The 26,839-nt window shown below is 46.9% G+C and overlaps 1 protein-coding gene across 1 annotated transcript; it reads right to left on the bottom strand.

Moving 5' to 3' along the window:
* Positions 1 to 738: 738 nt before the first annotated feature.
* Positions 739 to 24,473, bottom strand: LOC308263147 (pericentrin-like; the record flags this gene model as incomplete). The annotated part of the gene is made up of 11 exons (XM_080696010.1): positions 739 to 797; positions 7,277 to 7,382; positions 8,998 to 9,071; positions 13,557 to 13,739; positions 14,684 to 14,693; positions 15,124 to 15,163; positions 15,246 to 15,320; positions 16,625 to 16,812; positions 18,516 to 19,080; positions 20,429 to 20,886; positions 24,183 to 24,473. 11 exons carry the CDS (start codon positions 24,471 to 24,473, stop codon positions 739 to 741), a joined length of 2,049 nt encoding a protein of 682 aa, XP_080552136.1.
* Positions 24,474 to 26,839: the final 2,366 nt, after the last annotated feature.

The following is a 26,839-nucleotide window of genomic DNA, read 5'->3' on the forward strand; positions in this document are numbered from 1 at the left end:
CCAGTGGAGAAGCTACACAGCCAACAGCACAGAGCTGGCACCACATCTCGATCCCAGAGAGGGAAAGCAGCTGTGTAGGTACAGAGGACGGGCAGGGCCAGGGAGGGGCCAGAAGCAACATAGAAAAAATAAAAAGAGCTGGGCGTGGTAGCACACGCTTGTGATCCCCGCACTTGGGAGGCTGAGACAGGAGGACCGCACAGGTTCAAAGCCAGCCTCAGCTACTTAGTGAGGCTCTCAGCAACTTAGCGAAACCCTGTTTCCAAATAAAGTATAAAATAGGTCTGGCAGTGTAGCCCGGGGGTAGAAAAGCCCCTGGGTTCCACCCCCAGTACCACACACACACACACACACACACACACAGAATAAAGGATAGGTCTGGGAGTATAACCTGGAGGTAGAAAAGCCCCTGGGCTCCACCCCTAATACTATACAGACAAAAAAAGAAAACATGGGTCAGCAAAAAAAAAAAAGCATAATTCTGCAATCAACTTACTGCAGGGAATGAAAGCCACTGCAAACAGAGTACCAGTGGAAGAAAATACAGACCCTATGAAACTACAGGCTGAGTAAGACTAAGAGATACAGAAACCTGGGGAAATTAAAGAAAACAATACAAATAAGCAGGGAATGTCTAATTTCAAGATGTCAAACAATGACCCAAAATTGACTAAGAGACAAGAGAATGAAGAGTCTGCCTCAAATGCTACCAGCACATGAGGCTAGCACCCCCAAGGCTCACAACAGGACCACAGGCCCGGCTGCGGGTGTGACAGTGGTCAGCGAAGAGGCGTTACCTGAGAATGGACAGCCACGGGGGCCCAAGGGAGCCCACCACAAGGTCAGCTGCAGGTACGCATGTCTGTCCTTGATGTCTGGCTTCGCTCACAGCGTGGTGTCTACCTGCCATGCCACCCCATCCATGTATCAAACATACAAGATAGGTGGGAGAGCCCATCAGACCCTGAGCAAAAATAAGCAGGAAGAGGTGCAAGTAAACAGCCTAACAAAACCGCATTAAACAAGAAAAAGAATCTGGATGCGATGATCCCAGTGCTTGGAGGCTGAGACAGGAGGATTACAGGTTCAAGGCTAGCCTCAGTAACCTAGTGAGACTCTATTTCAAAGTAAAGAATAAAAAAAAAAAAAAGGCTGGAGATGTAGCTCAGAGGTAAAATGGGTCCAATCCCAAGTACCACAAAAATAAATAAGTTGATAAAAAAAAATAGAAAACAGAAACAACCCTATTAGAATATTGAAAATTAAATCATACTTTTTTTTTTTATGTGATACTGGAGGTGGGACCCAGGGGCGTTCTACCTTCAAGCAACACCCCCAGCCCTATATTTTATTCTTTATTTTGAAACAGTGTCTCACTGAGTTGCAAAGGGCCTCACTAAGTAGCTGAGGGTGTCCACGAACCACGATCCTACTGTCTCAGCCTCCCAAATGCTGGGATTACAAACATGCACCACCACACCTGGCTTTCTATTTTATTTATTTATTTATTTGTTTATTTATTTGTTTATTTATTTATTTATTTTTGGTGGCACTGGGGATGGAACTCAGGGGCCTTCTAACTCCGGGCTACACTCCCAGACTTATTTTTTATTTTATTTGGAAACAGGGTCTCTTAAGCCAGCTGAGGCTGGCTTCGAACCTGTACTAGAACGAAGTAGTAGGATTACACCCATGTGCCACCACGCCCGGCTCAGAGAGACAGCTTTTAATGAACTGCTAATTCCAGATCACTCGAATTTTGCTCAAATTCGTTCATAGGTTAAAGAAAGTGGGACTGGGCATGGTGGTACAAACCTGTAATCTTAGTACTTGGGGGGCTGAGAAAGGAGAATCAAAGGTTCAAGGCCAGCCTCAGCAGTTTAGCAAGATCTTCAGCAACTTAGAAAGACCCTCAGTTTAATTATCAAACAAGCCCCGCGCGCTGGCTTAGGAGACCCTGTTTCCAAATAAAAATGTAAAAATAGGTCTGGGAGTGTAGCCCGGAGGTAGAAGGGCTTCCAGGAACCCCAGTACCACCAAAATAAATAAATAAATAAATAAATAAATAAATAAATAAATAATAATCATCATCATCATCAAACACAACCAAAACATAAAAAAACAAAAAGCAGCCAGATGGGGGTTGCAGGTTTGGGGCCAGCCCTAGCAACTTAGTAACACATCCAGCAATTTAGAACCTAATTCAAATAAAAATGGCTGGAGGTATATCTCAGAGGTGGAGTGCCCAGGCTTAGGCTGAGACAGGAGGACTGCAGGTTCACAGTCAACCTCTGCAACTTAGTGGCCCAGGGCAACTCTGTGAGATGGGTTTCAAAATGAAATAGGTCTGGGGCCTAGCTCAGAGGAAGAAAGCTCCTGGGTTAAATCCCCAGTACCACTGATTATATCTGCATGCCTGTGGGTTCCATCTTCAGTACCAAAGATAATTAGATAATATAAATTAAAAAATAAGGCCGGGCGTGGTGGCGCACGCTTGTAATCCCTGCACTTGGGAGGCTGAGACAGGAGGATCACACAGGTTCAAAGCCAGCCTCGGCTACTGAGTGAGGTCTCAGCAACTTAGTGAGACCCTGTTTCCAAATAAAATAGAAAATAGGTCTGGGAGTGTAGCCCGGAGGTAGAAAGCCTCGGGGTTCCACCACCAGTAACACACAACCACAAAAAAAAAAGAGAAGTGGGAAATACAACTCACTTGTATTTATTTATGATACTTCGGATTGAACCCAGGGCATTCTATCTCCGAGCTACCCCCCCCCAGCCCTATATTTTATTCTTTATATTGAAACAGGGTCTCACTGAGTTGCAAAGGGCTTCACTAAGTAGCTGAGGCTGTCCGCGAACCGCAATCCTCCTGTCTCAGCCTCCCAAATGTTGGGATCACAAGCCTGTGCCAGCATGCCCGGCTGCTAAGGGTGGTCTTGAACCTGCAATCCTCCTGTCTCAGCTTCTCAAGTACTGGGATTACAGGTACAAGCCACCATGCCTTGGCTTTATTTATTTTGAGTCTATACTGTAGAAGAAAGCAAAATTATAGGTCAATCACAGTGAAAAATGTAAATAAAAAAGCTTTTAAAAGACTGCTAGAAAATAGTCTAAGAGCATACAAAAATGATGTCCAAGCTAGTTTTATCACAAAAATATAAAGTTGATTTATAATGTTAGAAAAACCAACTAATGTGGCTCACCACATGACTAGATTAAATGAGAAAAACATGGTATTAAATGCACAAGCCAGGCATGATGGCCCATGCTTGTAATCCCAGTACCTGGGAGGCTGAGACAGGAGGATCAAAGTTCTTGGACAGCCTCAGCTACTTAATGAGGCCTTCTGCAACCTTCTGAAACAAGGTCTTCTTACTGAGACCTTGTTTCAGAATAAATAAGCTGGGTATGGTGGCGCAGGTTTGTAATCCCAGCATTCCTGAGGCGGAGATGGTAGGATCGAGGTTCACAGACAGCCTCAGCTACTTAGTGAGGCCCTTTGCAACTTAGTGAGACCCTGTTTCAAAAAAAAAAAAAAAATAGCTCAGAGGTCGAATGCCCCTGGGTTCTATCCCTAGACCTACAGAAAGGAAGGAAGGAAGGAAGGAAGGAAGGAAGGAAGGAAGGAAGGAAGGAAGGAAGGAAACTCTCAAATCTTAGAAAGTCAGCTATCAGGAAGAGGGAGGGCCCGAGGAGCCCAGGAACTCTCATGGGTAGGGAGGCAGGGAGACTACTCTCATTCCAGAGACCTCACTAGGAAACAACTCTGCTGCCTCATGCCCCCACAACAGTGGGGGGAAGGATAGGAAAGGGTCTCTTTTTTCTAAGGAGAAAAAAGGTAACAGAGTTGAATTCCAATCAAAATTTATTCATCAAAAAAACCCAAAAAGCAAAAAACACAAATCACACAAATCAGAAGAAATCCAGACTACAGAAACACCCTAAGTAGAGAATGAAAACCTTTTTTTTTTTTTTGGTAAGTTACTGCGATAGGATAGCAAATTCCAGACTAGCCTGGGCAATTACCAAGACCATCTCAAAATAAAAAATAAAAGGGCTAGAGATGTACCTCTGTGGTAGAGTGCCCCTGGGTACAACCTCCAATAGCACCTCCAAAGAAATTTGCTAATTCTTGGCCTACACTGAGGTCTTTCTATGTCTAATACATACTTTTTTTTTTTTTAGGTACTGGGGATGGAACCCAGAGGAATTATACCCCTGAGCTACACCTCCAGCTCTTATTTTATTATTCTTTATTTTGATACAAGGTCTCACTGAGTTGCAGAAGGCCTCACTAAGTTTCTGAGGCTGTCCATGAACCATAATCCTCCCGTCTCAGCTTCCCAAATGCTAGGATTGCAAGTGTTCACCACCACGCCGGGCTCCCAGCCTTATTCTTTATCCTTTATTTTATTTTTTTTTCTTTTAAAATTTTTTTATTGGTGCATTATATTCATACAACATATTGGGGTAAAAAACTTGTGTGTACAAACATGTACTCATCGCTGATTTAACCCCTACCCAATTCCCACCCCATTCCCTCCCCGTTCCTCCCTCCCTTGCTTGTCTTAGTGATTGACTTCGATATGTTTAAGTACATTGTGTGTTTTAGAGATTTTCCTCTTCCCCCCTCCTTTCTCCTCCTTTAGGTTGTCTTGTTTGCTCCTCTATAGGATTTCCTCTTTCAAGAGTTCCTCCTATGACCCATTTCTCCCTAACTCTCACATATTAGGGAAAGCATCTGATTTCTTATTTTTTGTTTTATCCTTTATTTTGAAACAGGGTCTCATTAAGTTGGAAAGGGCCTCACTAAGTAGCTGAGGCTAGCCTTAAACCTGTGATCGGCCTGTCTCAGCCTCCTAAGTATTGGGATTACAAATGCATGCCACCATGCCTGGCTAAGAGAAAACTGTACCAGTATTGGGAATGGCTTAGGAAGATTTGACAAAGCTCTGATTATTAATAGATATATTTCAGAAATAATTGTGTCAAAATGGCAGACCTAGAGAGAGAAAGGTTTTTGGTCTGGAAGCAAACAGCTATTGAAACTTAGATTGACTTAGCTAAAAGTAATTAGCAAGTCAATAGGACAGGGGAGCTAGGGCTTGCTCTTTCTAAAGACAGACCTACATAGTAATCTAGCTAGGATAGACCTTTGCCCTTCATGAAAGGAGACAACTTGCCACACCTTGCTGAGGGAGGTACCTTACAGGGTAAGGGGAGGTAAGGTACCTTACAGGGACGTTTACTACATCAGAATTACGCAAACAAGATGGAGGTCATGGGTATAAAAAGTCTGGTCCACGGGCTGTATCTTGGGGTGGTAAATTGGCTGGAACCACCCCCCCCCGCCATTTGCATGGGGCTGTAACTATCTTCTGTATTTCTATCTTCTTAATAAACTTCTTTAAATCTTCAGCAAGTGTCCGAGCTATGTATACTTATCCTTAGCTCAGAACAAGAACCCACGATTTTTCTGTTTTCCTGTTTTTTGGGTTTTGTTGTGGTTTGAGGGAAATTGTGTCCGGGACCCTAACAGAGGTTCCCGGGGACAGTTCCCCAAAACCATATTCTCCCAATCCATAACATATTTATCTGTAACAAAAACTATTCTAAAATAGAAAAATACACTGGGCATGATGGCACACACCCATAATCCTAGAACTTGAGAGGCTGAGACAGGAAGAGCTAAGGTTGATTAGCCAGCTTCTGCAACTTAGTAAAACCCTCCAAAACTTAGTGAAATCCTGTTTCCAAATACTAGTACAACAAGGTTGGGGGTAGAGCTCTCTGTAGAATGCCCCTGGGCTCCATCTCCAGTACCACAAAAAGAAAAGGGGGGAAAAATGAAAGAAAAATACAAAAGAGCCGGGCATGGTGACACACACTTTAATCCCAGCATTCAGATGGCTGAGGCAGGAGAATAGTGGTTCAAGGCCAGCCTCAGCTACTTAGTGAGGCCCTCCACAACTTAGTAAGACTCTATTTCCAAAAAATAAATAAAATCAGGCTACCCCAATCTTTTCAAACGTTCTGTGCTTAAAGCCAGACAGAAGAGGCTCTACCACATGGAAGCCACGGGATTCTGGAAACTGCAGCACCAGTCATGGCTCCAGTGCCCTGGGCTCCAGTGTCCTGGAGCAGCTGTGTAGGGAGGGAGAGACCTAGTAGGAATGAAGCACTGTGTCATGCTTGGCACCAAGCACTAGCACCTGGCCTCTGACTACTTATCAAGTAAGTTCAAATTGGGTGACCCTGCGAGACAACAAAGTCAGAGAACAGGTACCGTGTTGCCCACGTCTGACAGAGCTACAGTGGGACTGTCTCCAAAAACAGTGTGGGAATGAAGATCACATCTACACCTTCAAACTAACAATGAAGGTGAACTCGACAACACACACAAAACACTCAGCCCTGTGTGGCGGGTACACTTGTCATCCCAGCAACGGGATGCAGGGCGGGAGGATCGCGGTTCACAGCCAGCCTCAGCTACCTAGTGAGGTCCTTTGCAACTCAGTGACACCCTGTTTCAAAATAAAGAATAAAAAGTAGGGCTGAAGGAGTAGCTCGGAGGTAGAATGCGCCTGAGTTCCACCTCCAGTACCGCAAAATTTAAAAAAAAACCCAAAAAATAAAGAAAACAAGAAAGTGCAGCCCCTGCACACAATGGTGGGAAAGCATAATGGTGCAGCCACTGTGGAAAAAGTCCAGTGGCTCCTCCAACAGTTGGCCAAGGAGTAACCACACAACTCGGCAATCCCACACCTCGCTGCACCGCCAGGAAATCTGAAAGCAGGGATCAGATACACCTGCACACAAATGTTTGCTGCAGCATTATGCCCAGCTGCCGCTCGCAGGACAAAAAAATAAACAGATAAGCAAAATGTGATATGTACAGACAACACAGTTAGTTAGCCCTGAAAATCAAAGAGATTTTGATATGCTACCACATGGGAGGACTAGAAGACACCATGCTAAGTGAAATGAGCTGGTCACTAAAGGACAAGGGAGGGCTGTTGCAGCAATCTACCCAATGAGTCCCCTGGAGGAGTCGCATCCAGAGGAGAAAGCAGAACGGTGGCCCTGGCTGGGGCAGGGTTCTGGTCTGATGGAAGAGGAGTTCAGTTTTACAAGATGAGAGGTCATGCGCACGGTTGTGGTGGCAGCTGCACAGCACCGGATGTGCTCAGTGTTACTGAACTGTGCAGTTTAAGTGGCTGAATGGTGCTTTTGTGTTATAGATACCTCACAGTGACGAAAAGGCACATCCCACCTACCTGCTGCATCTGGCTATCCTCCTGCAGCTGCAAGGGCTCACGGCCCTGCTTGCTCTCCTCCTTTTCACACGCAGGAGCTTTCTGCTCACTTTCAAATCCACCCTGTATAAAAGCACATTAATAACAAGAACATTAAGTACGTAGAACATTATGCATGCCATCTCTGTGGCATGCTACTCTCCAATGCCCTGAGAGCAGGCCTGCACAGGACCCTAGTCAGCAAGGCCACAATCGCCATCCACACAAACACATGCTCATGTGAAGCAGTAGCTTCAGCACCACGTAAGCACCAAGGACTACGGCACTCTGTGACAGCATTATTTGCATAATGGCTGAAATTATCTAAAAAGGTCACATTAAAAATTCTCTACTAGCCAGGCATGTGGCACACCCTTGTAATCCCAGCATTCAGGAGGCTGAGAGGGGGAGGATCGCAGTTCACAGACAACTTCACCCACTTAGTGGGGCCCTCTGCAATTTAATGAGACCCTGTTTCAAAATGAAAAAGCCTAAGCCAGGCATGGTGGCACAGGCTTGTAATCCCAGCATTTGGGAGGCTGAGACAGAAGGATCACAGTTTGCGGACAGCCTCAGCTACTTAGTGAGGCCCTTGGCAACTTAGTGAGACCCTGTTTCAAAATAAAATCAATCACTAAACCAAGTATGGGAAGGAGGGTGTAGCTCAGAGGTAGAATGCTCTTGGATTTTATCCCCAGTATCACAAAAATAAAGAGAGAGAGAGAGAGAGAGAGAGAGAGAGAGAGAGAGAGAGAGAAAGGAAGGAAAGAAGGAAGGAAGGAAGGAAGGAAGGAAGGAAGAAAGAGAGAGAGAAAAAGGAAGGAAGGAAGGAAGAAAGAAAGAAAGAAAGAAAGAAAGAAAGAAAGAAAGAAAGAAAGAAAGAAAGAAAGAGGGTTGGGGTGTAACTCAGAGGTACAGTGCCCCTGGGTTCCATCCCCAGTACCGCAATAAAAAAATAAAAAAAAAAAAAAGAAACTCCACCATTGGAGGTAATGACCAAAACAATTCAAGATGTTCAGAAATTGAAGTCCTTTCAAGCCAGGCGTGGTGGCACACACTTGTAATCCCCACGCTTGGGAGGCAGAGACAGGAGGATCGCGCAGGTTCGAAGCCAGCTGTACTGGCGTAAGAGACCCTGTTTCAAAAATATAAAATAGGTCTGGAAGTGTAGCCCAGAGGTAGAAGGGCTTCCAGGAACCCCAGTACCACTAAAAAAAAAAAAAAAGGAAATTGAAGTCCTTTCAGCTTTCTAAGATAAACACTCTTTTTTCCTAAATAATTTTGTTGCAGTTGTAATGGCATTGTGGACTCTTCTTCAATTCAAATAGGTATGTTGAATCAGGAAAACTAAAGAACTGATAGTTTGGTTACAGCTTAAGCAAGATTTTGTTACAAAGTAAGAAATAGGGAAGAAAAAAAGCAGGGTGCCAGAGAGACACACTGGAGAGCCCAAAAATGCAACTCTCCCTCCTCTCAGATCCCCTGCCCCTAAAATATGTTTTTACTGATATTATCTTATCAGCACGACTGAGTCAACAAGCTAGCAACTCATTTTCTCAAACAGGTGGTATTCTCTTGTTTCTGGTCAGTACTCACTACGTGTAGGTGCCTATAATCTACTTTCTCTACCACTGCTGTATCAGTTGCCCGTCAATCACGGGTGCTTTAAAGTTGCATACGGAGGTTACATCCCACATACCAAGGCTGCCAGGTCACAGAGGAAAAGGGAGCCAGAGGCACTAACCGCAGCCGAGCAGCACAGCCGCGTGTACTCTGCAAGGGCAAGGCACAGGGCTCCTGCTATCTTTACAGCTTTAAGATGTGCCTGGAGGGCCACTTGTGACCGCAAGTCTTTTAATTGCATGTAAGTGTGTGTGTGGAGGGAGTGAGTGTTACTGGGGATTGAACCCAGGGCATTCTACCTCAGAGCTACACCTTCAACTTCCTTTCTAAAATCTCTTCTTATTCTGAAATAGGTTTCTCTAAATTGCTGAGGCTACCCTTGAGTCTACAATCCTGCTGTCTCAGCCTCACAGGTATGTACCACTGCACTGAGCAAAATAAGATTTAAAAACAGAAGAAGCCAGGTGTGGTGGCTCACTCTTGTAATCCCAGCATTCAGGAGACTGAAACCGGAGGATTGTGGTTCATGGTCAGCCTCCGCAACTTAGTGAGGCCCTTTTTCAAAATAAAGAATAAAAAATTGGGCAGGGGGGTGTAGCTCAGAAGTCGGATGCATCTGAGTTCCATCCCCAGAACCGCAAAAAGAAGAAGAAGAAGAAGAAGAAGAAGAAGAAGAAGAAGAAGAAGAAGAAGAAGAAGAAGAGGAGGAGGAGGAGGAGGAGGAGGAGGAGGAGGAGGAGGAGGAGGAGGAGGAGGAGGAGGCGGCGGCGGCGGAGGAGGCGGCGGCGGCGGCGGCGGCGGCGGCGGCGGCGGGCGTGTTGGCGCACACTTGTAACTTGTAATCCCAGTACTTGGGAGGCTGAGACAAGAGGATCCAGGTTTGTAGCCTCAGCTACTTAGTAAAGCCCTCTGCAACTCAGTGAGACCCTGTTTCAAAATGAATACAAAAATTGGGCTGGGGGTATAGCCTGGAGGTAGAATGCCACTGGGTTCAATCCCCAGCACCACAAATAGAAAGAAAGAAAAAGAAATAGTACTATAAAAATAGCACTTCTAGAAGGCCCTCCAACCACCTATCTGATCCTCTGTAACTCTCCCAACCATAGTAATGAAACTGCCAAACCCACTTATTTAGTGCTGAGGAAACTAAGAGAGGTTTGCAACAATCCAAAACTGTTATTAACAACAAAGGCCACACCTCCATCAGAACAAGCTTCAGCGTGTTTGAGTTAGCCTACTACATCCCCCAGGCTGGCCTCCCGCCCCACACCAGGGCTCAGTCTGAGGCCTGCTAGCCAGGAACCATCAGGGCAGATGTTCAAGTCACCTCTGCTGAGGCAAGGCCGCCCCCAACGGAGGTTCACAAAGCACCTATTACTTTGGGGACCCAGCCAGCAGCATGTGTATGGGCTGGGCACAAGCCTAAATAATCCTGGGAATGTCCTGGGCTCTTACCTCCAAGTTGACCCTGAAGCTCCCCCTACACAGGAACAGGCAGTTGTAAACTGAAGACAGAGCCCAACACAATTTTGCTGAAAAGCAAAATTACTGAAAAGAAAAATTCAGTAAGGAGTGATTCCGTAGCAGATTTGGCAAGAAAAAAAAAAAAGAGAGAGAAAATCAACAAACCTGAGCATAAGTCAATTGAGATTATCCAGCTTGGGAAACAAAAAAGAATGCAGCTGGGTGTGATGGTACACACCTGTAATCCCAGTATTTAGGAGGCTGAGACAGGAGGATCCCAGGTTTGAGGATAGCCACATCAAGTAGTGAGACTTGCATCAACCTAGCAAGACTTTCTTTTTTTTTTTTTTTTTTTTTTTGGTGGCATTGGGTGTGGAACCCAGAGGCTTTCTACCTCCGAGCTATACTCCCAAACCTATTTTTTATATTTTATTTGGAAACAGGGTCTCACTAAGTTGCTGAGAGCCTCACTAAGTAGCTGAGGCTGGCTTTGAACCTGTGCGATCCTCCTGTCTCAGCCTCCCAAGCCCAGGGATTACAAGCATGCAGCACCACACCCGGCTTACAAGACTGTTTCAAAACAAAAAAATAAAAACAGGGCAGGGGTGTAGCTCAGAGGCAAAACACCCATGGATTCAATTCCCAGTACCCCCACACACACAAAAGCCAACAGAATGAGAGAAAATTTTTGCCAACTACTCCTCTGATAGAGGCCTAATATCTAGAACATATAGAGAACTCAAGGAACTCAGCACTAAGAAAACAAATTATCCAATCAAAAATGGGCAAGTAAACTAAATAGACACTTCACAAAGGAAGAAATTCAAATGGCCAATAAATGCATGAAAAAATACTCAACATCATTAGCAATCAGAGAGATGCAAATCAAAACTACCCTGAGATTTCACCTATCTCCAACTAGAATGGTAATCATTCAAAACACAAACAACAACAGATGCTGGTGAGGATGTGGGGAAGTGTTGTTGGGACTGCAAATTAGTGCTTTCGAAAACTGTATGGAGGAGCCTCAGAAGAATGGGAACAAACTTACCACATGATCCAGCAATACCACTTCTGGGTATCTACCCAAAAGAATGGAAACCAAAATACTAAACTAATGCCTGCACATCTATACTGTGTATATAATATGCATAGCTACAGCTGCACAATTCACCATAGCCAAACTATGAAACCAGCCAAGATGTCCATCAACAGATTACAAAAGTATGGGATATGTACACAATGGACTTTTACTCAGCCATAAAGAAAAACACAATTATGTCATTTACAAGGAAATGGATGGAACTGGAGGACATTATGCTAAGTGAGATTAGGCAGTCACAAAAAGTAAGAAATTGGATGTTCTCCCTAATATGCAGAAGCTAGGGAGAAAATGGGTCATAGGAGGAACTGTAGATGAAGGAGATACTACAGATGAGCACATAAGGCAACCTAACTAAGGGGATGGGAGGGGGAAAGGGAAATCCTCTAATGCACATGATGTACTTTAACAGACATATCAATGCCAATCACTAAGCCAAACATGAAAAGGAGGGTGGGGGAGGGAATAAGGCGGGAACTAGGTAAGGGCTAACTGGGTGATGTGTGCATGTATGCCTCCACTATCGTGCATCCCATTAAGATATATGAATACAATGCACCAATAAAAATATTAGAAGGAGGAGGAAGAGGAAAGGAAGAAAGGAAGGAAGGAAAAGAGGGAGAGAAAATAAAAACAAAGCAAAGCAAAAAACAAAAAACAACAAAAAAAAGGAATACAAGTTTCTTCTTTTTCCTTCAGGTGGGAGAGGAGGCAACACAGGTCAGTCCCACAGTTCCAACCCTGCTGCCCTCCGTCTAGGGTTGGGGTAGGCACACCACCTCAATGCCTCTTCTGTCTCTTCTCTTCTCTTCCCTTCCCTTCCATCCCGTTCCCTTCCCTACCCTTCTCTTCTCTCTCTTTTTAGTACAGGAGATGGAACCCAGGGCATTCTACCTCTGTGACACCCCCAGCCCTATTTTTTATTCTTCATTTTGAAACAGGGTTTCACTAAGTTGCAAAGGTCCTCACTAAGTAGCCGAGGCTGTCAGTGAAGTGCGATCCTCCTGTCTCAGCCTCCTGAATGCTGAGATTACAAGCGTGCCCACCATGCCGGGCTCCTTAATATCTTTTCTAAAGTGTGGTATCACTTTCAATTAAGTCCATTGGCATTTATGCCACATTTGTTTCTGGTGGGATAAGCCAGGGAGTACTGCTGTAAAGGACACAGAGTTGGTCTATCCACAACTTGCTGGAGAGCCCAGGTCCTTGCCTCAGCTGTAATAATCAAAAGCAGGGCTCATGTGGCACAGCATTAAAGTCTGACAAGTTCAAGACACTAACTTTGAATTATTAAAACAGAACATTCCATAAACAATCTCTCCTGAACCAGATTAATTCCATCCAAGGCAGATTTGAGTTCCCCGAGCACCTCCCATTCCAGCTAGGAAGGGCACCGCGGCAGGGCTGTGTGTGCTGCCATGGTGTGGGTGAACTCGGGAGCAGCACCCTGGCTGGCACAGGGGCCAGCAGGACCTGGGTCAAGGAGTCCAAGTGGAGTCCAAGTTCCAGTGGCACAATCCCTTTGCCCCCCTGACAAGAGCCCACATAAAAAGTTCCATTCATTTTGAAGGACAGTGGAGAATAAGAAAATAAACCAATACTCAAGCAAAGACAAGCCCCATAACAGGTAAGCTACAAAGTCCAGCTGGAAACAAGCCATAGGGGCAGGCCTGGCAGCAGGTGCATCCCTGCCACACCTTCGGCCACAGCCCAGGGTCCTGACAGCATCCAGGACAACTGAACCTGGAGTTGGCTATCTGAAAAATCTTTCACAAAAGTCCAATGTACAAAAAAAATAGATCAAAGCAAATTTCTCTTGCAGACTGAGGTATGAGTCCCAAAGCACCCAACCCATACACAGCCAGGGCGCCCCAAGTTCTGATTGCTACACACGGATGAGCAGCCAGCAGACCGTAACCACCTCTCTCCAGTTGGTGGCCCCTGGGTCTCAGTGCCACTGACCAGGGACACTGGTGTAACTCCACACAGGACCCCAGGAGGAAAGGCCACCAACAGGGTGCACAACGCACATTAAGCCATGGCCTCCAGCACACAGCTACAGACCCCACTCCGCTGGGTGGGCTCATGAGGGTTCTTCACCTCCATCTCAGGAAGGGCAGCCTCCTCTCCCCTGACTCCAGGCCTGAAAACACAGCACAACTCCTGACCCGGGACAGCCAGGAGCAGATGCTCAGGACAAGAAGAGGCAGTTTTCACAAGGGTGCAGCTGATGTAGACCTCAAGGCCCAGGCCTATCGGTGGCCACAGCTGTCCAGCAGGAGCTGGCCTGATTGGACGGCTCATTCGAGGCTTTCGCCACAGGGCCTCCCTTCACAGGCAATCATTTATTTCCAGCTAGGAGTAAAAACTCCATGTTCAACCTACCGTGTTATCAATGGAAGGTCAATATAAGAGATCATTGATGGGAATTGAGCCTGTATTAATTGCTAATAAGAACAAGCTCTCATACTTAGGCAAAACAATAAAATCCTTTTCTCCGTCTCTGAGCTGCCAGCTAAGAGCTGCAGCCAAGGTTGACCTTGGTGAGCTAAAAGTTGGCTTGTTAGCCCAGCTGAAAACTGAATGTTAAAACACAGATGCCTACACTTAGAAAAAGTTTTATATAGACTCTCAAAACAGGTTAGACTAAGGTTAAAAGATAAAAAGCTCTATTAACCCTATATTAATTACTAATAACACAAAACAATTATAGCTCCCAAAGCCTCCATACTTTGAGACTATATTCCTGTGTCCTTCTTTTCTTTATTATAAAACAAGTTTTCAACATAGTAAGTACATTTTGGCAGATAGATAAGGAGAAGCTGAGAACTCACCAAGGACACAGGTGGACAATATATGCTTGCTTTATTTATTTATTTATTTATTTATTTATTTTTGTGGTACTGGAGATTAAGCCCAGAGGCATTCTACTTCTGAGCTACACCCCCAGACTTATTTTTTATCCTTTATTTTGAAACAAAATCTCACTAAGTTGCAGAGTGCCTCACTAAGTAGCTGAGGCTGGCCAAGAACCTATGAGCCTCCTGTTTCAGCCTCCCAAGTACTGGGGATTACAAGCAGGTGCCATCACACCTGGCCAATATATGATTTAAGAATAAAAATAAAACAAAAACAAAGCGGGTTTCTACCCTGCAGCCCCCTGACTTTGCTAACCAAGTGACACATTTTGTCAGACCTGTCTGTCCCTGTGAGGACGAGCAAAGAAGGCTACAGAAAAGGCTCACACGGCAGAGGTAGCTGGCGGCCTGCACCGATCTTAGGTGGGAAAAGAGGACTATTGGCTAAGCCGGATGGGAGGAAGAAGATAATGAGTTCTTATAAAAAATGCCCTGTGTTCGGAGACCTCAGTGTCTTCCTTTCAAGGCCCTCCACTGCATCCCTCTAACGTGGCTCTGATTGGTCTGTCCCCCCTTTCTCCCTGTAATAATAAAACGCTGCCTAAGCTTGCAGCAGTCAGTCTGGCTCTTCTTAAACTAGCTAAGAACAAGAGCCCATGGCGACATCCCAAACTGTTAAAATTATGTTTAAAATTTTTTTTCAGGTTTTTCTAAAAACCCATGAAATTACAGAAAAACACCGCATATGGTTTAGTCACTAGAACCATGATAGACGTACCTGGAGGAAGGAAGGGGGACAGAACGCAGAGAACACTAGCCTGGGAACAGAGACAAATTCCCAGAGTGAATCACAGCCACCCCAAGCTGACCACAGGCTCTCCCAACACTTTCAGAACTGACCTATGAACAGACTGCTCTTTATCCAAGAGAGACACAGCTGCCCGCGAGTCACCACTGGCCACACACAGCTCACATCTGCACCCCACAACATTGCTCGCTGTCTCCAGCAGGGAGATTTCTCCATGAGACACAGATATCTACCCCAAAGAGCTCAGGCTGATGTTTTCAGAGGACATTTCTCACGACTATGCCGCAGACAGCAGTAACCTGGAAGGAACCCTACCACCTTGTGCGCATGCTGAAGGAGTCGCCTGACAAGCAGCTCTCCTCTTCAGCAGGTGCAACAAGTCTGTGGCCAAGCAACAAGAACACTGTGTCCCTGCTATTTTGGGACAATGGCCTTGGCATCCCAGGGAGTGCCCTATGTGGCTTTCTGTAATGTCTGGTTCAGGGCTGAGTCTAAGGGGATGCCAGAGTAAGTGTCCCAAAAACATATCAAGTCTGTCCACACCTGCAGACACACCCACATCAGTCCAATGCAGATACAGAGATCGCCATCACTGCAATGAAATTTAAAGACCTAAGGTACCTGAGGCCCTGTGTGGATCCCAATGTGTACAACCACAGCAGGAAGAGGCAGAGGCTTGGACTGGAAGTATGACAAGATGAAGGACATTGCTGGCTTCTCAGGCCAGGATGGGCCAAGGAGATTTGCATGGGGATTGACCCATAGGACTGGTGTATGCCTGCCAGGTGGTGGGTAAGGGTTTATCCAGGACTGACATACATCTACATCTGCTGGGGGAAGAGAGGAAAGAGGGTTATCAAATTATTTGATTTCTGCGTATGTTAAATTTTTCTCAACAAAGTCGGGTGTGGTGGCACACGCTTGTAATCCCAGCATTCTGGAGGCTGAGACCAGAGGTTTGCGGTTCACAGAGAGCCTCAGCTACTTGGCAAGGCCCTTTGCAACTTAGTAAGACCCTGTTTCAAAATAAAGAATAATAATTTGAAAAAAGGGCTGGGGGTGTAGCTCAGAGGTAGAATGCCCTTGGGTTCCAGCCTTAATACCGTTTAAAAAAAAATTTTCCCAACAAAAAGTTAACGTAAAATAATGGCATTCTACCTCCAAGGTACATCCCTAGACCTTTTTATTTTTTATTTTGATACGGGGTCTCACTAAGTTGCTGAGGCTGATCTCAAACCCAAGATCCTCCTATCACAGGTTCCTAAGTACTGAGATTACAGGCGCATACCACCCTTGGTGCACAGATCAGTTATCGCTTAGATTAGCAGTCATGCCAGCCCCTTTAGTATCCAGTTGCCAAGTGGCATTTGGGACGGATCTGTGCATATCACCCCAGGAGCCACCCACTGCCTGCAAGACCAAGCCAGGACCCTGCCCTCCAGAAATACCCAAGAGCGGCCCAGCAGCCCACCTCACACAGGTGCCCACTCCTAAGTCGGTCTCGATGAGCAGGTTACTGAAACACTCTGCTCCCTGGCAGAGCAAAGCTCTTTGAGCACAGACATTGCAGAACTCACAACCAGTGGCTCTACAGAGCTGGTGAAGATTCATCTGCAAGCCCATGACCGCCACCTCCTGCAGCAGGTACATCAGCAGTGACTTTTGTCCTCAAGAACAGAGCTTGAGACAGCCACCAGGCCCAACCTGCAGCTCCAGCAGCTAGGCCTGCTCCACAGGGCATCCTCCAGCTTCTGCAGGGTGGCTTGCTGCTGGTGCTCTAGGGCAGAGCCTCAGTGCCCAGCCTGTTCAGAGCTGTGACCACCCCTTCTCCTAGAGGTGCTTCTGATCTCGCAGGGCCTCAGCCAGTTCCTGCTAAGAAAGCATTCCCAGGTGTGGCCCCAGCATGCCCACCCCACTGCACTGCACCTCCACACACTTTGCTGTGTACAGGAGGTGGAGAACATTCCACACACCTTTTGTAATCAAATTGTAAGTGTAATAAAGTTATGCAATGGCTTAAAATCCATTTTTCACATATAATATGCATTGTTCCTTTCTGAATACTCTTAGAATTTTATTTTCTTTACATCAGACAAAGACCTGCAGGTTTAAATCTGTGGCCAGCAGCCAGTGAGCCTGCACAGCACCCATCTGCCTGTGATCAAGCTTAAGTGGAAGGACACTAGGACTAACAGAGAGGACCAAGAGTCCAGAGGACAGACTCTAGAGGGCAGGAACCTACGCGTGGACTCCCAGAAATATCAGCCTGTTCTCTAGTCCAGAGAAAACGCACAAATCAGTACACATGTTGGACAAGTGCACCCAGTCTGGCCACGGGAGACAGTGGCTGGTGTGGCACGTACCTCAGGGCCTAACATTCCCAGATACTCCATACTACAAAGAACACCCTCATCCCTTTCAGGAAGATGAAATCCCACAGGCTAGGAAGAGCAGAAGTGCAAAGTTGCACAGTAAGATGGGTTTTAAGTCAGCCAGACATAGCCCACTTAGAATCAGACCCCAGATGGGTCTGCACACCAGGGCAAAATGAACACACCAAAGACCGTAAGGACCTGCCCAAAGGACTGCCACAGCCCCTGAAGGGAGGCAAAGTGATAGTTTCAGAAGACATCAATAAATGCGGGGCTGAGGTTTTGTATGCACAAATCAGATCCACAGCCAGACATGCTAGCACAAGCCTGTATCTCAGTACTTGAGAGACTGAGACAGGAGGATCACAGTTCAAAGCCAGCCTCGGCAACTTAGCAAAACCATATTTGGAAATAAAAAGGGCTAGAGTAAAATGTAGGTAAATGTTCCTGGGTTCAATCCAAAAAATAAAAACAAAAAAACAAAAAACAAAAACAGACAAAAAACAAAAAGAGAGAAGGCAGATCCACCCACTGCAACCTTGAAAGCATGTTTCACAGCAGAGACTCAGCTTGGCCTCAGGGAGTCCATACACTGCATTCATGCACTGTGACCACAAAACACACCAGCCACAAATGGCCACAAAAAGCCCAGCAAATGCAGTCTGAACCATCTACAGGGAGGCCAAAGTGCTGCCAGCTATGCATGAGACGCACAGGCATGCACAAAGATCCATGTACAGACAAACACATAAACACACAGAAAAGGCGTGTAATAGGCACAACACATACACACACACACACACACACACACACACACACACACACACACACACCCCCACCACAGAAAACACACATGAACACATCACACAATCACTCACAAGGACATGTATGTGCATGGACACCTACATGCATGAACACCACACAGACACACACACCACAACGTGCACACAGGCAGCAGGTGGATCTGCCCTGGCCAGCCCAGTGCCTCACCTGCTGCTCACCCTGCAGCGCAGAGGCCAGAGCCGTCACCTGCTCCGCACGTCTAGTGCTCGTTTCCACTCGCAGGCTGTCCTCTGCAGGCGGAAGCTCCTTGTTAGGTTTCAGCTCAAGTTTCTCCAACTCCTCAGTCAAAATCACTTGGTGAGAAGAATCTTTCTTCTGCAGCTGCTCCTCAAGCTCTGCTCTCAAGAGCTCCAGAGCCTGCCTGTGCTCATCCCGAATGGCCTGAACCTCAGACAGGTAACAGGATTCCAGAGCATCCAGGTTTGACAGATGTCTCGCCTCCAAAGCACTGACTTCGGCAGCATGCTTCACCTGCAGTTCAGCCACATGGGTATCCAGAAGTGCCTGGCGCTCGCTCTCCAGAGTGGCCACCAGTTCAGCAAGCTGGGCCTGGTGCTTGCTCTCAAGCTCCGTCCTTAAGGACAGAAGCTGCTGCTGGTGTCCCTGCTGCAGGAGTTGGAGCTCACGAGCATGCTTCTCCTGGGCATCTTGCAAGAAAGCATCTTGCTCTGCGGCAAACTTCTCGGTGATCTCTTTACGCTCTTCCAAAAGCCTGAGGTGACACTCAAAGTGAGCACGAGTGACGGGGGATATGGCCACACTGCACCCACCCACTCTGAATACTGAGCTGCACTTCTTCCAAGAAGTTGCCTCAGCCATTGAGAAGTCTCTAACCTCCGGGCATGGTGGTGCATGTTTGTAATCCCAGTACTTGGGAGGCTGAGACAGGAGGGTTGCAGGTTCGTGACCAGCCCTAGCTACTTAGTGAGGTCCTCTGCAACTTAGTGAGACCCTATATCAAAATAAAGAATTAAAAATAGGGCTGGGGCTGTAGCTCAGAGGTAGAAAGTCCCTGGGTTTGATCCCCAATGCCACACACACACACACACAAAAAAAAAAAAAAAAAAAAAAAGGAAAAAGAAGTCTTTAATGGTTGTCAAGGGAGCTCAGGGATCATGTGAGGCCTGAGGAGCTCAGGAGCCAGAGCCATGGTTGTTCCCAGATCTCAGACTGCAGGAAGACAGAGCATACACACCCCTACAGGACCATACAGGGTAGACTCAACCAGTCACTTGCACCAAAATCTAACCCAGGTTCTAGGCCATCTCTGCACCTCAATAAGGAAGAATATTACTTATGGGAGCCAAAAAGCCACACAGTTGCAGACCAAGGGCCTGCGAAGGAATATCAGAAAAATTGAGATGGGCTGTAAGACTTAATTCTAAAGAAAGGGGCAGAATCCAGTAGGAGCAGACTATGCAACACTGGAGCACTCTGTCCAGTTCACACCAACAAGAGCTGTGACTACTTTATGTGCTGACTCTGCCAGATGCTATGGGCTTCCACAACTGATCTTACCTAACCTTCCCTGGGGGACATTGACCCAAGGGAGGCATGTCTGGATCTTAGAAGTGAGCTTTAAGGTTCTGCTACTAAATTTTTTTTTTCTTTCTACATACAGTACCAGGGATTAAACCCAGGGATGTTCTATCACTAACCTATAGCTCAGACCCTTTATTTTTTGAGACAGGGGTCTCACTAAATTGTTCAAGGTGGGCTCAACACATGGACGACTCCTGCCTCAGCCTACTCAGTAGCTGAGATTACAGGTACGTGCCATCATATCCAGCTGCTACTGAAATTTTAAACACAAACGAAAAACAGTAACATCAAAGACTGTGCATATACTACGTCTACCAAAGGAACTCAGCTCCAGACAGGACATAGAACTGTTGGCAAAACATCCCTTGTGGTATTCAGTGTACACACCTTGCCCCACCTCCTCCTAAGTCTTCCCACCCAACCAAGAGCAAGCCGCCAGTCCTGGGGCCCTGCCTCACTTCCTCCATGGTGCCTTAGGCAGATAGCTCCAACCATCCCACTGCTCCAGTATCACTCACCTATTCCGAGCCAGCATCAGCTGGAAGGCACAGTCTTCCTTCTCACGGAGGAGTGTGGCATGCTCCCCATCCTGGACCGCAGGGGGCTCCCTGCCACACTGGCTGCAGAGCAGTGCTTCATCCTTGGTGAGTGTTTGCTCCAGCTGCCGCAGGCGGGCCTGCTGCTCCTTCAGGGACCTCTCCAGGTCCAGGATCTGGGCTGCCTGTTGGTCCTGAAGGTGCCTCATTCCAGTTTCCCGGAGCTCAAACCTGCTTATGATGGCCTGCTTTTCAGATTCCGCCCTTTCTCTCAGCTGATGGAGCACCGAGGTTAATTTACCTTCAGCTTCTCTCTTTAGATCCTCACGTGCAGCCTCCCACTCCACTTCTTTTTTTCTGAACTCTTGTTTCAGTAGCTGAGTCTTCTCCTCAGCTTTACTTAGCTCTTCCTGGTGGCCTTCCACTAAACTATGTTTTACCTATAGACGACAATTTTATTTAAGAGAAAAAAAATTAAAAGGGAAAGGTTAATAGGAGCAATGACTCAAATCCATCTCTGAAAACAGGACTGTTTCCACCACACAAGCATTATGCTGAGCATGGCAATGGGAATGGAAGGGACCTAAAAAGAACAAATTTAAAACTACCTGCTTGCCTCTAAAAACTAGCACCTGGGGACACACCTTACTGGAGCCAAGACAGGCCTGGAGGCCACCTCTGCCAAGAGCAGCCTGGTCTTCTGTTAAGAAGAGGTGACCTCCAAAACCAGAGAGGTTAGAGATCCAGGAGAAATGAGAAAGCTAATGGCTAGTACTTCCAGTCTTCTTCTTCTTTTTTTTTTTTTTTTTTTTTTTTTTTTTTGGTGGTACTGGGGGTGGAACCCAGGGGTTTTTCTACCTCCGGGTTATACTCCCAGACCTTTTCATACTTTATTTGGAAACAGGTTCTCACAAAGTTGCTGAGAGCCTCGCTGAGAGTAGCTGAGGCTGGCTTCGAACCTATGCAATCCTACTGTCTCAGCCTCCCAAGCACTGGAATTACAAGCATGCGCCACCATGCCCAGCTTCCAGTCTTCTTGATTGTAAGGAATTTAACTAATATTCTAGAGTTATCTTATAAACAGAAAGATTGAATGAGAAAGATGAGCATAGGCAAAAACCCTAATTTTCTAAAAGGAAGAAAGTGGGTCAAGAAACTACTAAATGTCATCAACAGGAAACAAACCTACCTCCTGGGAGGTATGCAAGACTGTATGCAGTGTATGTAAGATCAGCCTCGACGCTATATTTAAAAATAAAGTCTAGGGTACAACTTCTACGGTGGCTGAGCGGCTATAGTCAAACCAACCTCCCAGAGATGGTACCTGTAAACTCCCAGTAAAATACTGATGACAGCTGAGGCCTGGAGAGAGCCAGAATCTGTGACACTCAAGAGGGATATCACTTCTTTTTTTTTTTTTTTTTTTTTTTGGCGGTCCTAGGTGTTGAACCCAGGGACATTCTACCTCCAAGCTATACCCCCAACCTTATTTTTAATTCTTCATTTTAAAACCAGGTCTCACTAAGTTGTGGAGGGCCTAAGTAGCTGAGGCTGGCAGCAAACCCGTAATCCTTCTGTCTCTACCTCCCAAGTACTGGGATTACATCATGTGCCACCACACCCCACTATCTCTCCCTTTGTAAGGCTTCAGGTTGATAGCAAGAGCCATGTGAACCCTACACAAAGAAATCCAAAAACCTTACCTATATGAACTGGAACTAGAAAGTGAAGAGGCAAAGCCCTTCAGACAGAGCCAAACTCTACCAAACCTCAAGCTGACCCTGACCAACAGATCCATGGGGCAGATGCCAAAAGCAGGCCAGCTAAAACTAAAAGAACTGGACAGTACTATGTCAGCCCAACACAGAGGAGATGGAGTGTGGAGTCCACATTCAATAAAGTCAACTGCCTGTTGAAACAAAAACCAGTACTCTCCAGAAGAATGTAGCCGACTAGTCTCCGCAATATGACATGAGTGTACAGTACATGGCCCACAGCTGTAGATCCACGAGTACATGAAAACAGACCATGGCACACAGAAAACATTTCAGTTAAGACAGCTGAGCATCTCAGCAAGGCCCTCTGGAACATAGTAAGACTTGTTTCAAAATTTAAAAAATAAGCCAGGCGTGGTGGTGCATGCTTGTAATCCTAGCATTCGGGAGGCTGAGACTGCAGGATCGCAGTTCGTGAGCAGTCTCAGCTACTTAGTGAGGCCCTCTGTAACTGAGTGAGACCCTGTTTCAAAATAAAGAATAGCAGGAGGTGTAGTTTGGAGGTCAAATGCTCCTGGGTTCCACCTCCAGACCTGCAAAAACAAAACAAAAAAAAAAAAAAAAACAATAAAGTAAAACAGGGCTGCAGGTGTAGCTCAGAGGTAGAAAGCCCATGTGTTCAGTCCCCAGCACCAGCAGGGCATGGTGGTGCATGCCTGTAATCCTAATTTGAGCACATAGGAGGCTAAAACAGGAAGATCACAAGTTCATAGCCAACATTAGTAACTTAGTGTTAGGCCCTCCCCAACATTATAAGACCCTGTTTCAAAATAAAAAAATAAGAGTATGCTTGTAATCCCAGTACTTGGGAGGCTGAGACAAAGGATTGCAGATTCAAGAACAGCCTTAGCAAGTAGTGAGACTCTCATTAACCTAAAAAGATCTTGTTTCCAAATAAAACTAAAACAGGGATGGGAGTGTAGCTCAGAGGTAGCATGTCCTTGGGTTCAATCACCCAAAATAAAAATAAATTGGTTAATTAAAAATAAAAATTTTAAATTTTAAATTTAAAAATAAAAAGGGTGGGGGTGTAGCTTGCAGGTAGAATGTCCCTGAGTTCAATTCCCAGTGCCAAAATAAAAAAAGAATTCTAATATTATCTAATAATCCATATCTAAGATATACCCCCAACCCTATTTTATTTTTTATTGAGAAACAGGGTCAGCCGGGCGTGCACACTTGTAATCCTAGTGCTTGGGAGGCTGAGACAGAAGGAACGCACAGGTTCGAAGCCAGCCTCAGCTACTCAGTGAGGCTCTCAGCAACTTAGTGAGACCCTGTTTCAAAATAGGTCAGAGGTGTAGCCCGGAGGTAGAAAAGCCCCTGGGTTCCACCCCCAGTACCACCAAAAAAAAGAAAAAAGAAAGAAAGAAACAGGGTCAGCCTGGTGTGGTGACGCATGCTTGTAATCCCAGTGTTTGGTGAGACTGAGGATGGAGGATCACCGTTCACAGCCAGTCTCAGCTACTTAGCGCGGCCCTTAGGAACTCAGTGAGACCCTGTTTCAAAAATAAAAAAGACTAAAAAATAGGGCTAGGAGTGGCTCGGAGTTAGAATACTCCTGAGTTCCATTCCCCAATACTGTACTGCAAAAAGAAAAAAAGAAAAGAAAAGAGAGCCAAGCGTGGTGGCATAAGCTTGTAATCCCAGCATTTGGGAGGCTGAGACCAGAGGATCGAGGTTTGCAGACAGCCTCAGCTACTTAGTGAGGCCCTCTGCAACTTAGTGAGACCCTGTTTCAAAATAAAGAATAAAAGAAATAGGGCAGGGGGGCAGGAGGTTGAATGCCCCTGGGTTCCATCCCCAGACCCGCAAAAAAAAAAAAAGAAACAGGGTCTGATTTACAGAGGGCCTCACTAAGTTGTTGAGGCTGATCTTGAACCTGTGATCTTTAGAACCTGCCTCTGCACACAGACTATGAGCTTCTGTGAGCAAAGCCTCCCTGTGAGGTCCCTACTCACACTCTCCAGGTCCTCTTTCAGACGGGTCTCGTGCTGCAACTTCTCAAGCAAATTTCTGTTCTCTATTTTTAGGAGTTCAATTTCTTCCTTGAGCTCAGTTTGAAGAAGCGAAAGTTTAAGTCTCTGCTCAGCTTCCAAACCCAGGACACCAGCTCCCACCTGTGCATCCACTCCCAAGGTCTTATCCTGGTCACACTGGAGATGAACCTGTGGGAGGTCTATAGGAACAAGGAAGTAGAAAGGGCAGTTACACACTGCAGCCCACCACGTGCAGTGCCAACAGAACAGCATCCTTCTGAACTAGGCATGGTGGTGGAATGCCTACAATCCCAGGACTAGAGGAGCTGAGGCAGGAGGATCGCAGGTTGAAGGACAGCCTCCGCAACTTAGCGAGACTATCTCAAAGAAAGAAAAAAAAAAAAAAGATCTGGGAGTATAGCTCCGAAGCTGAATGCCTCTGGGTTCAAGCCTAAGAAAAGGAAGGAAGGAAGGAGTGATCTTCCACAGATTTAGGCAAGAGATACCTAGGGCTTGAATGTCCTAGTGCTGACTCAAGACAGGAGCAGGCACAGCTCTCTCAGCCTGCCCTTCAGGGCTCAGTCCTGTTCTGAGTCACAGGCATGCACCCAGGTCTGTACAGCAGCGCCTTGACCTGCCCAGGATGCTCCTTCAGATCGAGTGTGGCACACTACCCTCCCTGGAGTCCTGCCAGTGGCCACTGTCTAGACCCATCGCCACACCCCTGGGTAACCAGGGTTCTCTATCCTGCCACCTCCTCATCAATGCACTCCACCGCCCCCTGCCCCAGCTCTGCCTGGATGTCCTACAGCCTGGGTCTAACCAGCAGAGCCTGCTGAGCTGGACCTGCTGCCTGGAGCAGAGCAGGATCCTAGCGATGCTCCTCTCCCAAAGGTGAGTGGTCACCACTGTCCAGAAATTCCTCTGACCCCAGGTACTGCCCCCTTAAATCTGCTCCTGCTTGTAAAGCTACTGGCAAATAGGGCAGGATAGAGGCACATGCTCTCAGCCCCCAATTCTGACACACCAAGGGTATGACCCCTCACAGCAAAGGCCACACTTCCCAGTGGAAGGCTCATGGTCCTCCAACAGCAGCCAGAGTAACCAGGTGCTCCACGAGCATAACTCATAATGGAGGCACCAGCCTTCCCAGGATATCCCCAACCAAGGCCAAGCCCGCATCACTGGCACAGGGAGGAGGAGGAGGAGGCCACCTTGGCTCTGCTGGTCTAAAAGCACTTCTGGGAGCGGCCCCAGATGCAATGCCTCGGGCCCCAAGAGCGGGCTGCTTGATTTGTCTTCCGTCTTGTGCTTGTGGTTTTCTTCTAGCCCCATCTGTACACACGCCAGGCTCCCCTAGGGAAAAGCCACACAGGGAGATGTGTTACAAGCCTATTCACCTTGCTCACCACTAGCGCCCTGAGAGCATTTCACACTTGGCTCAAAAACGCAGAAGCCTGGCTAGATTCGTCGGAGAACACAGGCGCTCCACATACCTCACGAGATCACTGGGTGTCCACACATCTCTTCTTCCCAACCACTGCTCAGACAGGCCTGGAGAACCCACTGAGCAGTGGTAGGAAGCAGCAACAGAACCTGCAGCCCGAGGACGGCATGGCCACCAAGCATGTGGGGATCATCAGAACCCCTCCCGTAAGGGGAAGGCTGTTACACCATTTCTCTGGGACATGCAACACCCCCTTGCCAATGTCCACTCTTAGCTGCAGCTGGCCCCTCAGGGTCACTGCCTAGTGCTCCCTCCCTCCCCAGGTCTCTCTTGCATCTGTCTCGGATCTCAGGCTTGGGACTCTCTTCTAACTCAGACTACAGAGACCTGCTGCCAACAACTGGGGTAGCTGGCCACACCCATGCCCAGCACTTACTGCAGCAGCCCTGAGGCCCCAGGCAGCACAGAACACCTGGGCAACACCTGGGCAGCTGTTCCAGTGCCAGGCCAACACTCCCAGAGCCATGGTGCAAGCCAGCTCTGCCACTGGAGCCTCCCCTGTGCTTCCCTCGGGGCCAGCCTGCCAGTTCAGGCTCTACTCGCCAGCTCCTCTGGTCATGCCCTCCATTCTGCCTCTGCAGGCATTTCTCCCATTGGCGTTGGATCCTGTCAGTGTCTGCCTCTCAGAGGACTCAAACTGTCACTGCCTGCTGCTGACTCCATCCTTCCCCAGAAAACCCTGTTCCAGGAGAAGCCTCTGGCTGCCGCCTGTGGTGCCCCAGGTCCTCCTCTTCAACCACACCCGAGCCATGCACATGTCTGGCCACTTCTGTGGCAGCACATCTCCCTGCAGAGCCTAATGCTGAGCTTGCTTGGACATGAAACAAGGACAGTGTGACTCCCCTGAGGAGGGGGCTCCCCAGGGCAGTCTCTAGTCATTGCTGAGAACAGGGTTCTGCCCTCTTCAGGCTTAGGGGAGGGGGAGAGGGGAGGCAGGCAGGCTCAACATTTGCTTGAACTTTTCTTGCCTCCAGTGAAATACAACTGGAGGATCCATTTTCCTCAAAAACTACAGAGGAATCAGGTCAGCCTAAACCACTTAGTGAGGTCCTTCTCAATTTACTGAGACCCTGTTTCAAAATAACAAAAAATAGGGCTGGGATGTATCTCGGAGATTAAATGTCCCTGAGTT

Source organism: Muscardinus avellanarius, assembly GCF_963383645.1.
Source record: "Muscardinus avellanarius genome assembly, chromosome: 5".
NCBI lineage: Eukaryota > Metazoa > Chordata > Mammalia > Rodentia > Gliridae > Muscardinus > Muscardinus avellanarius.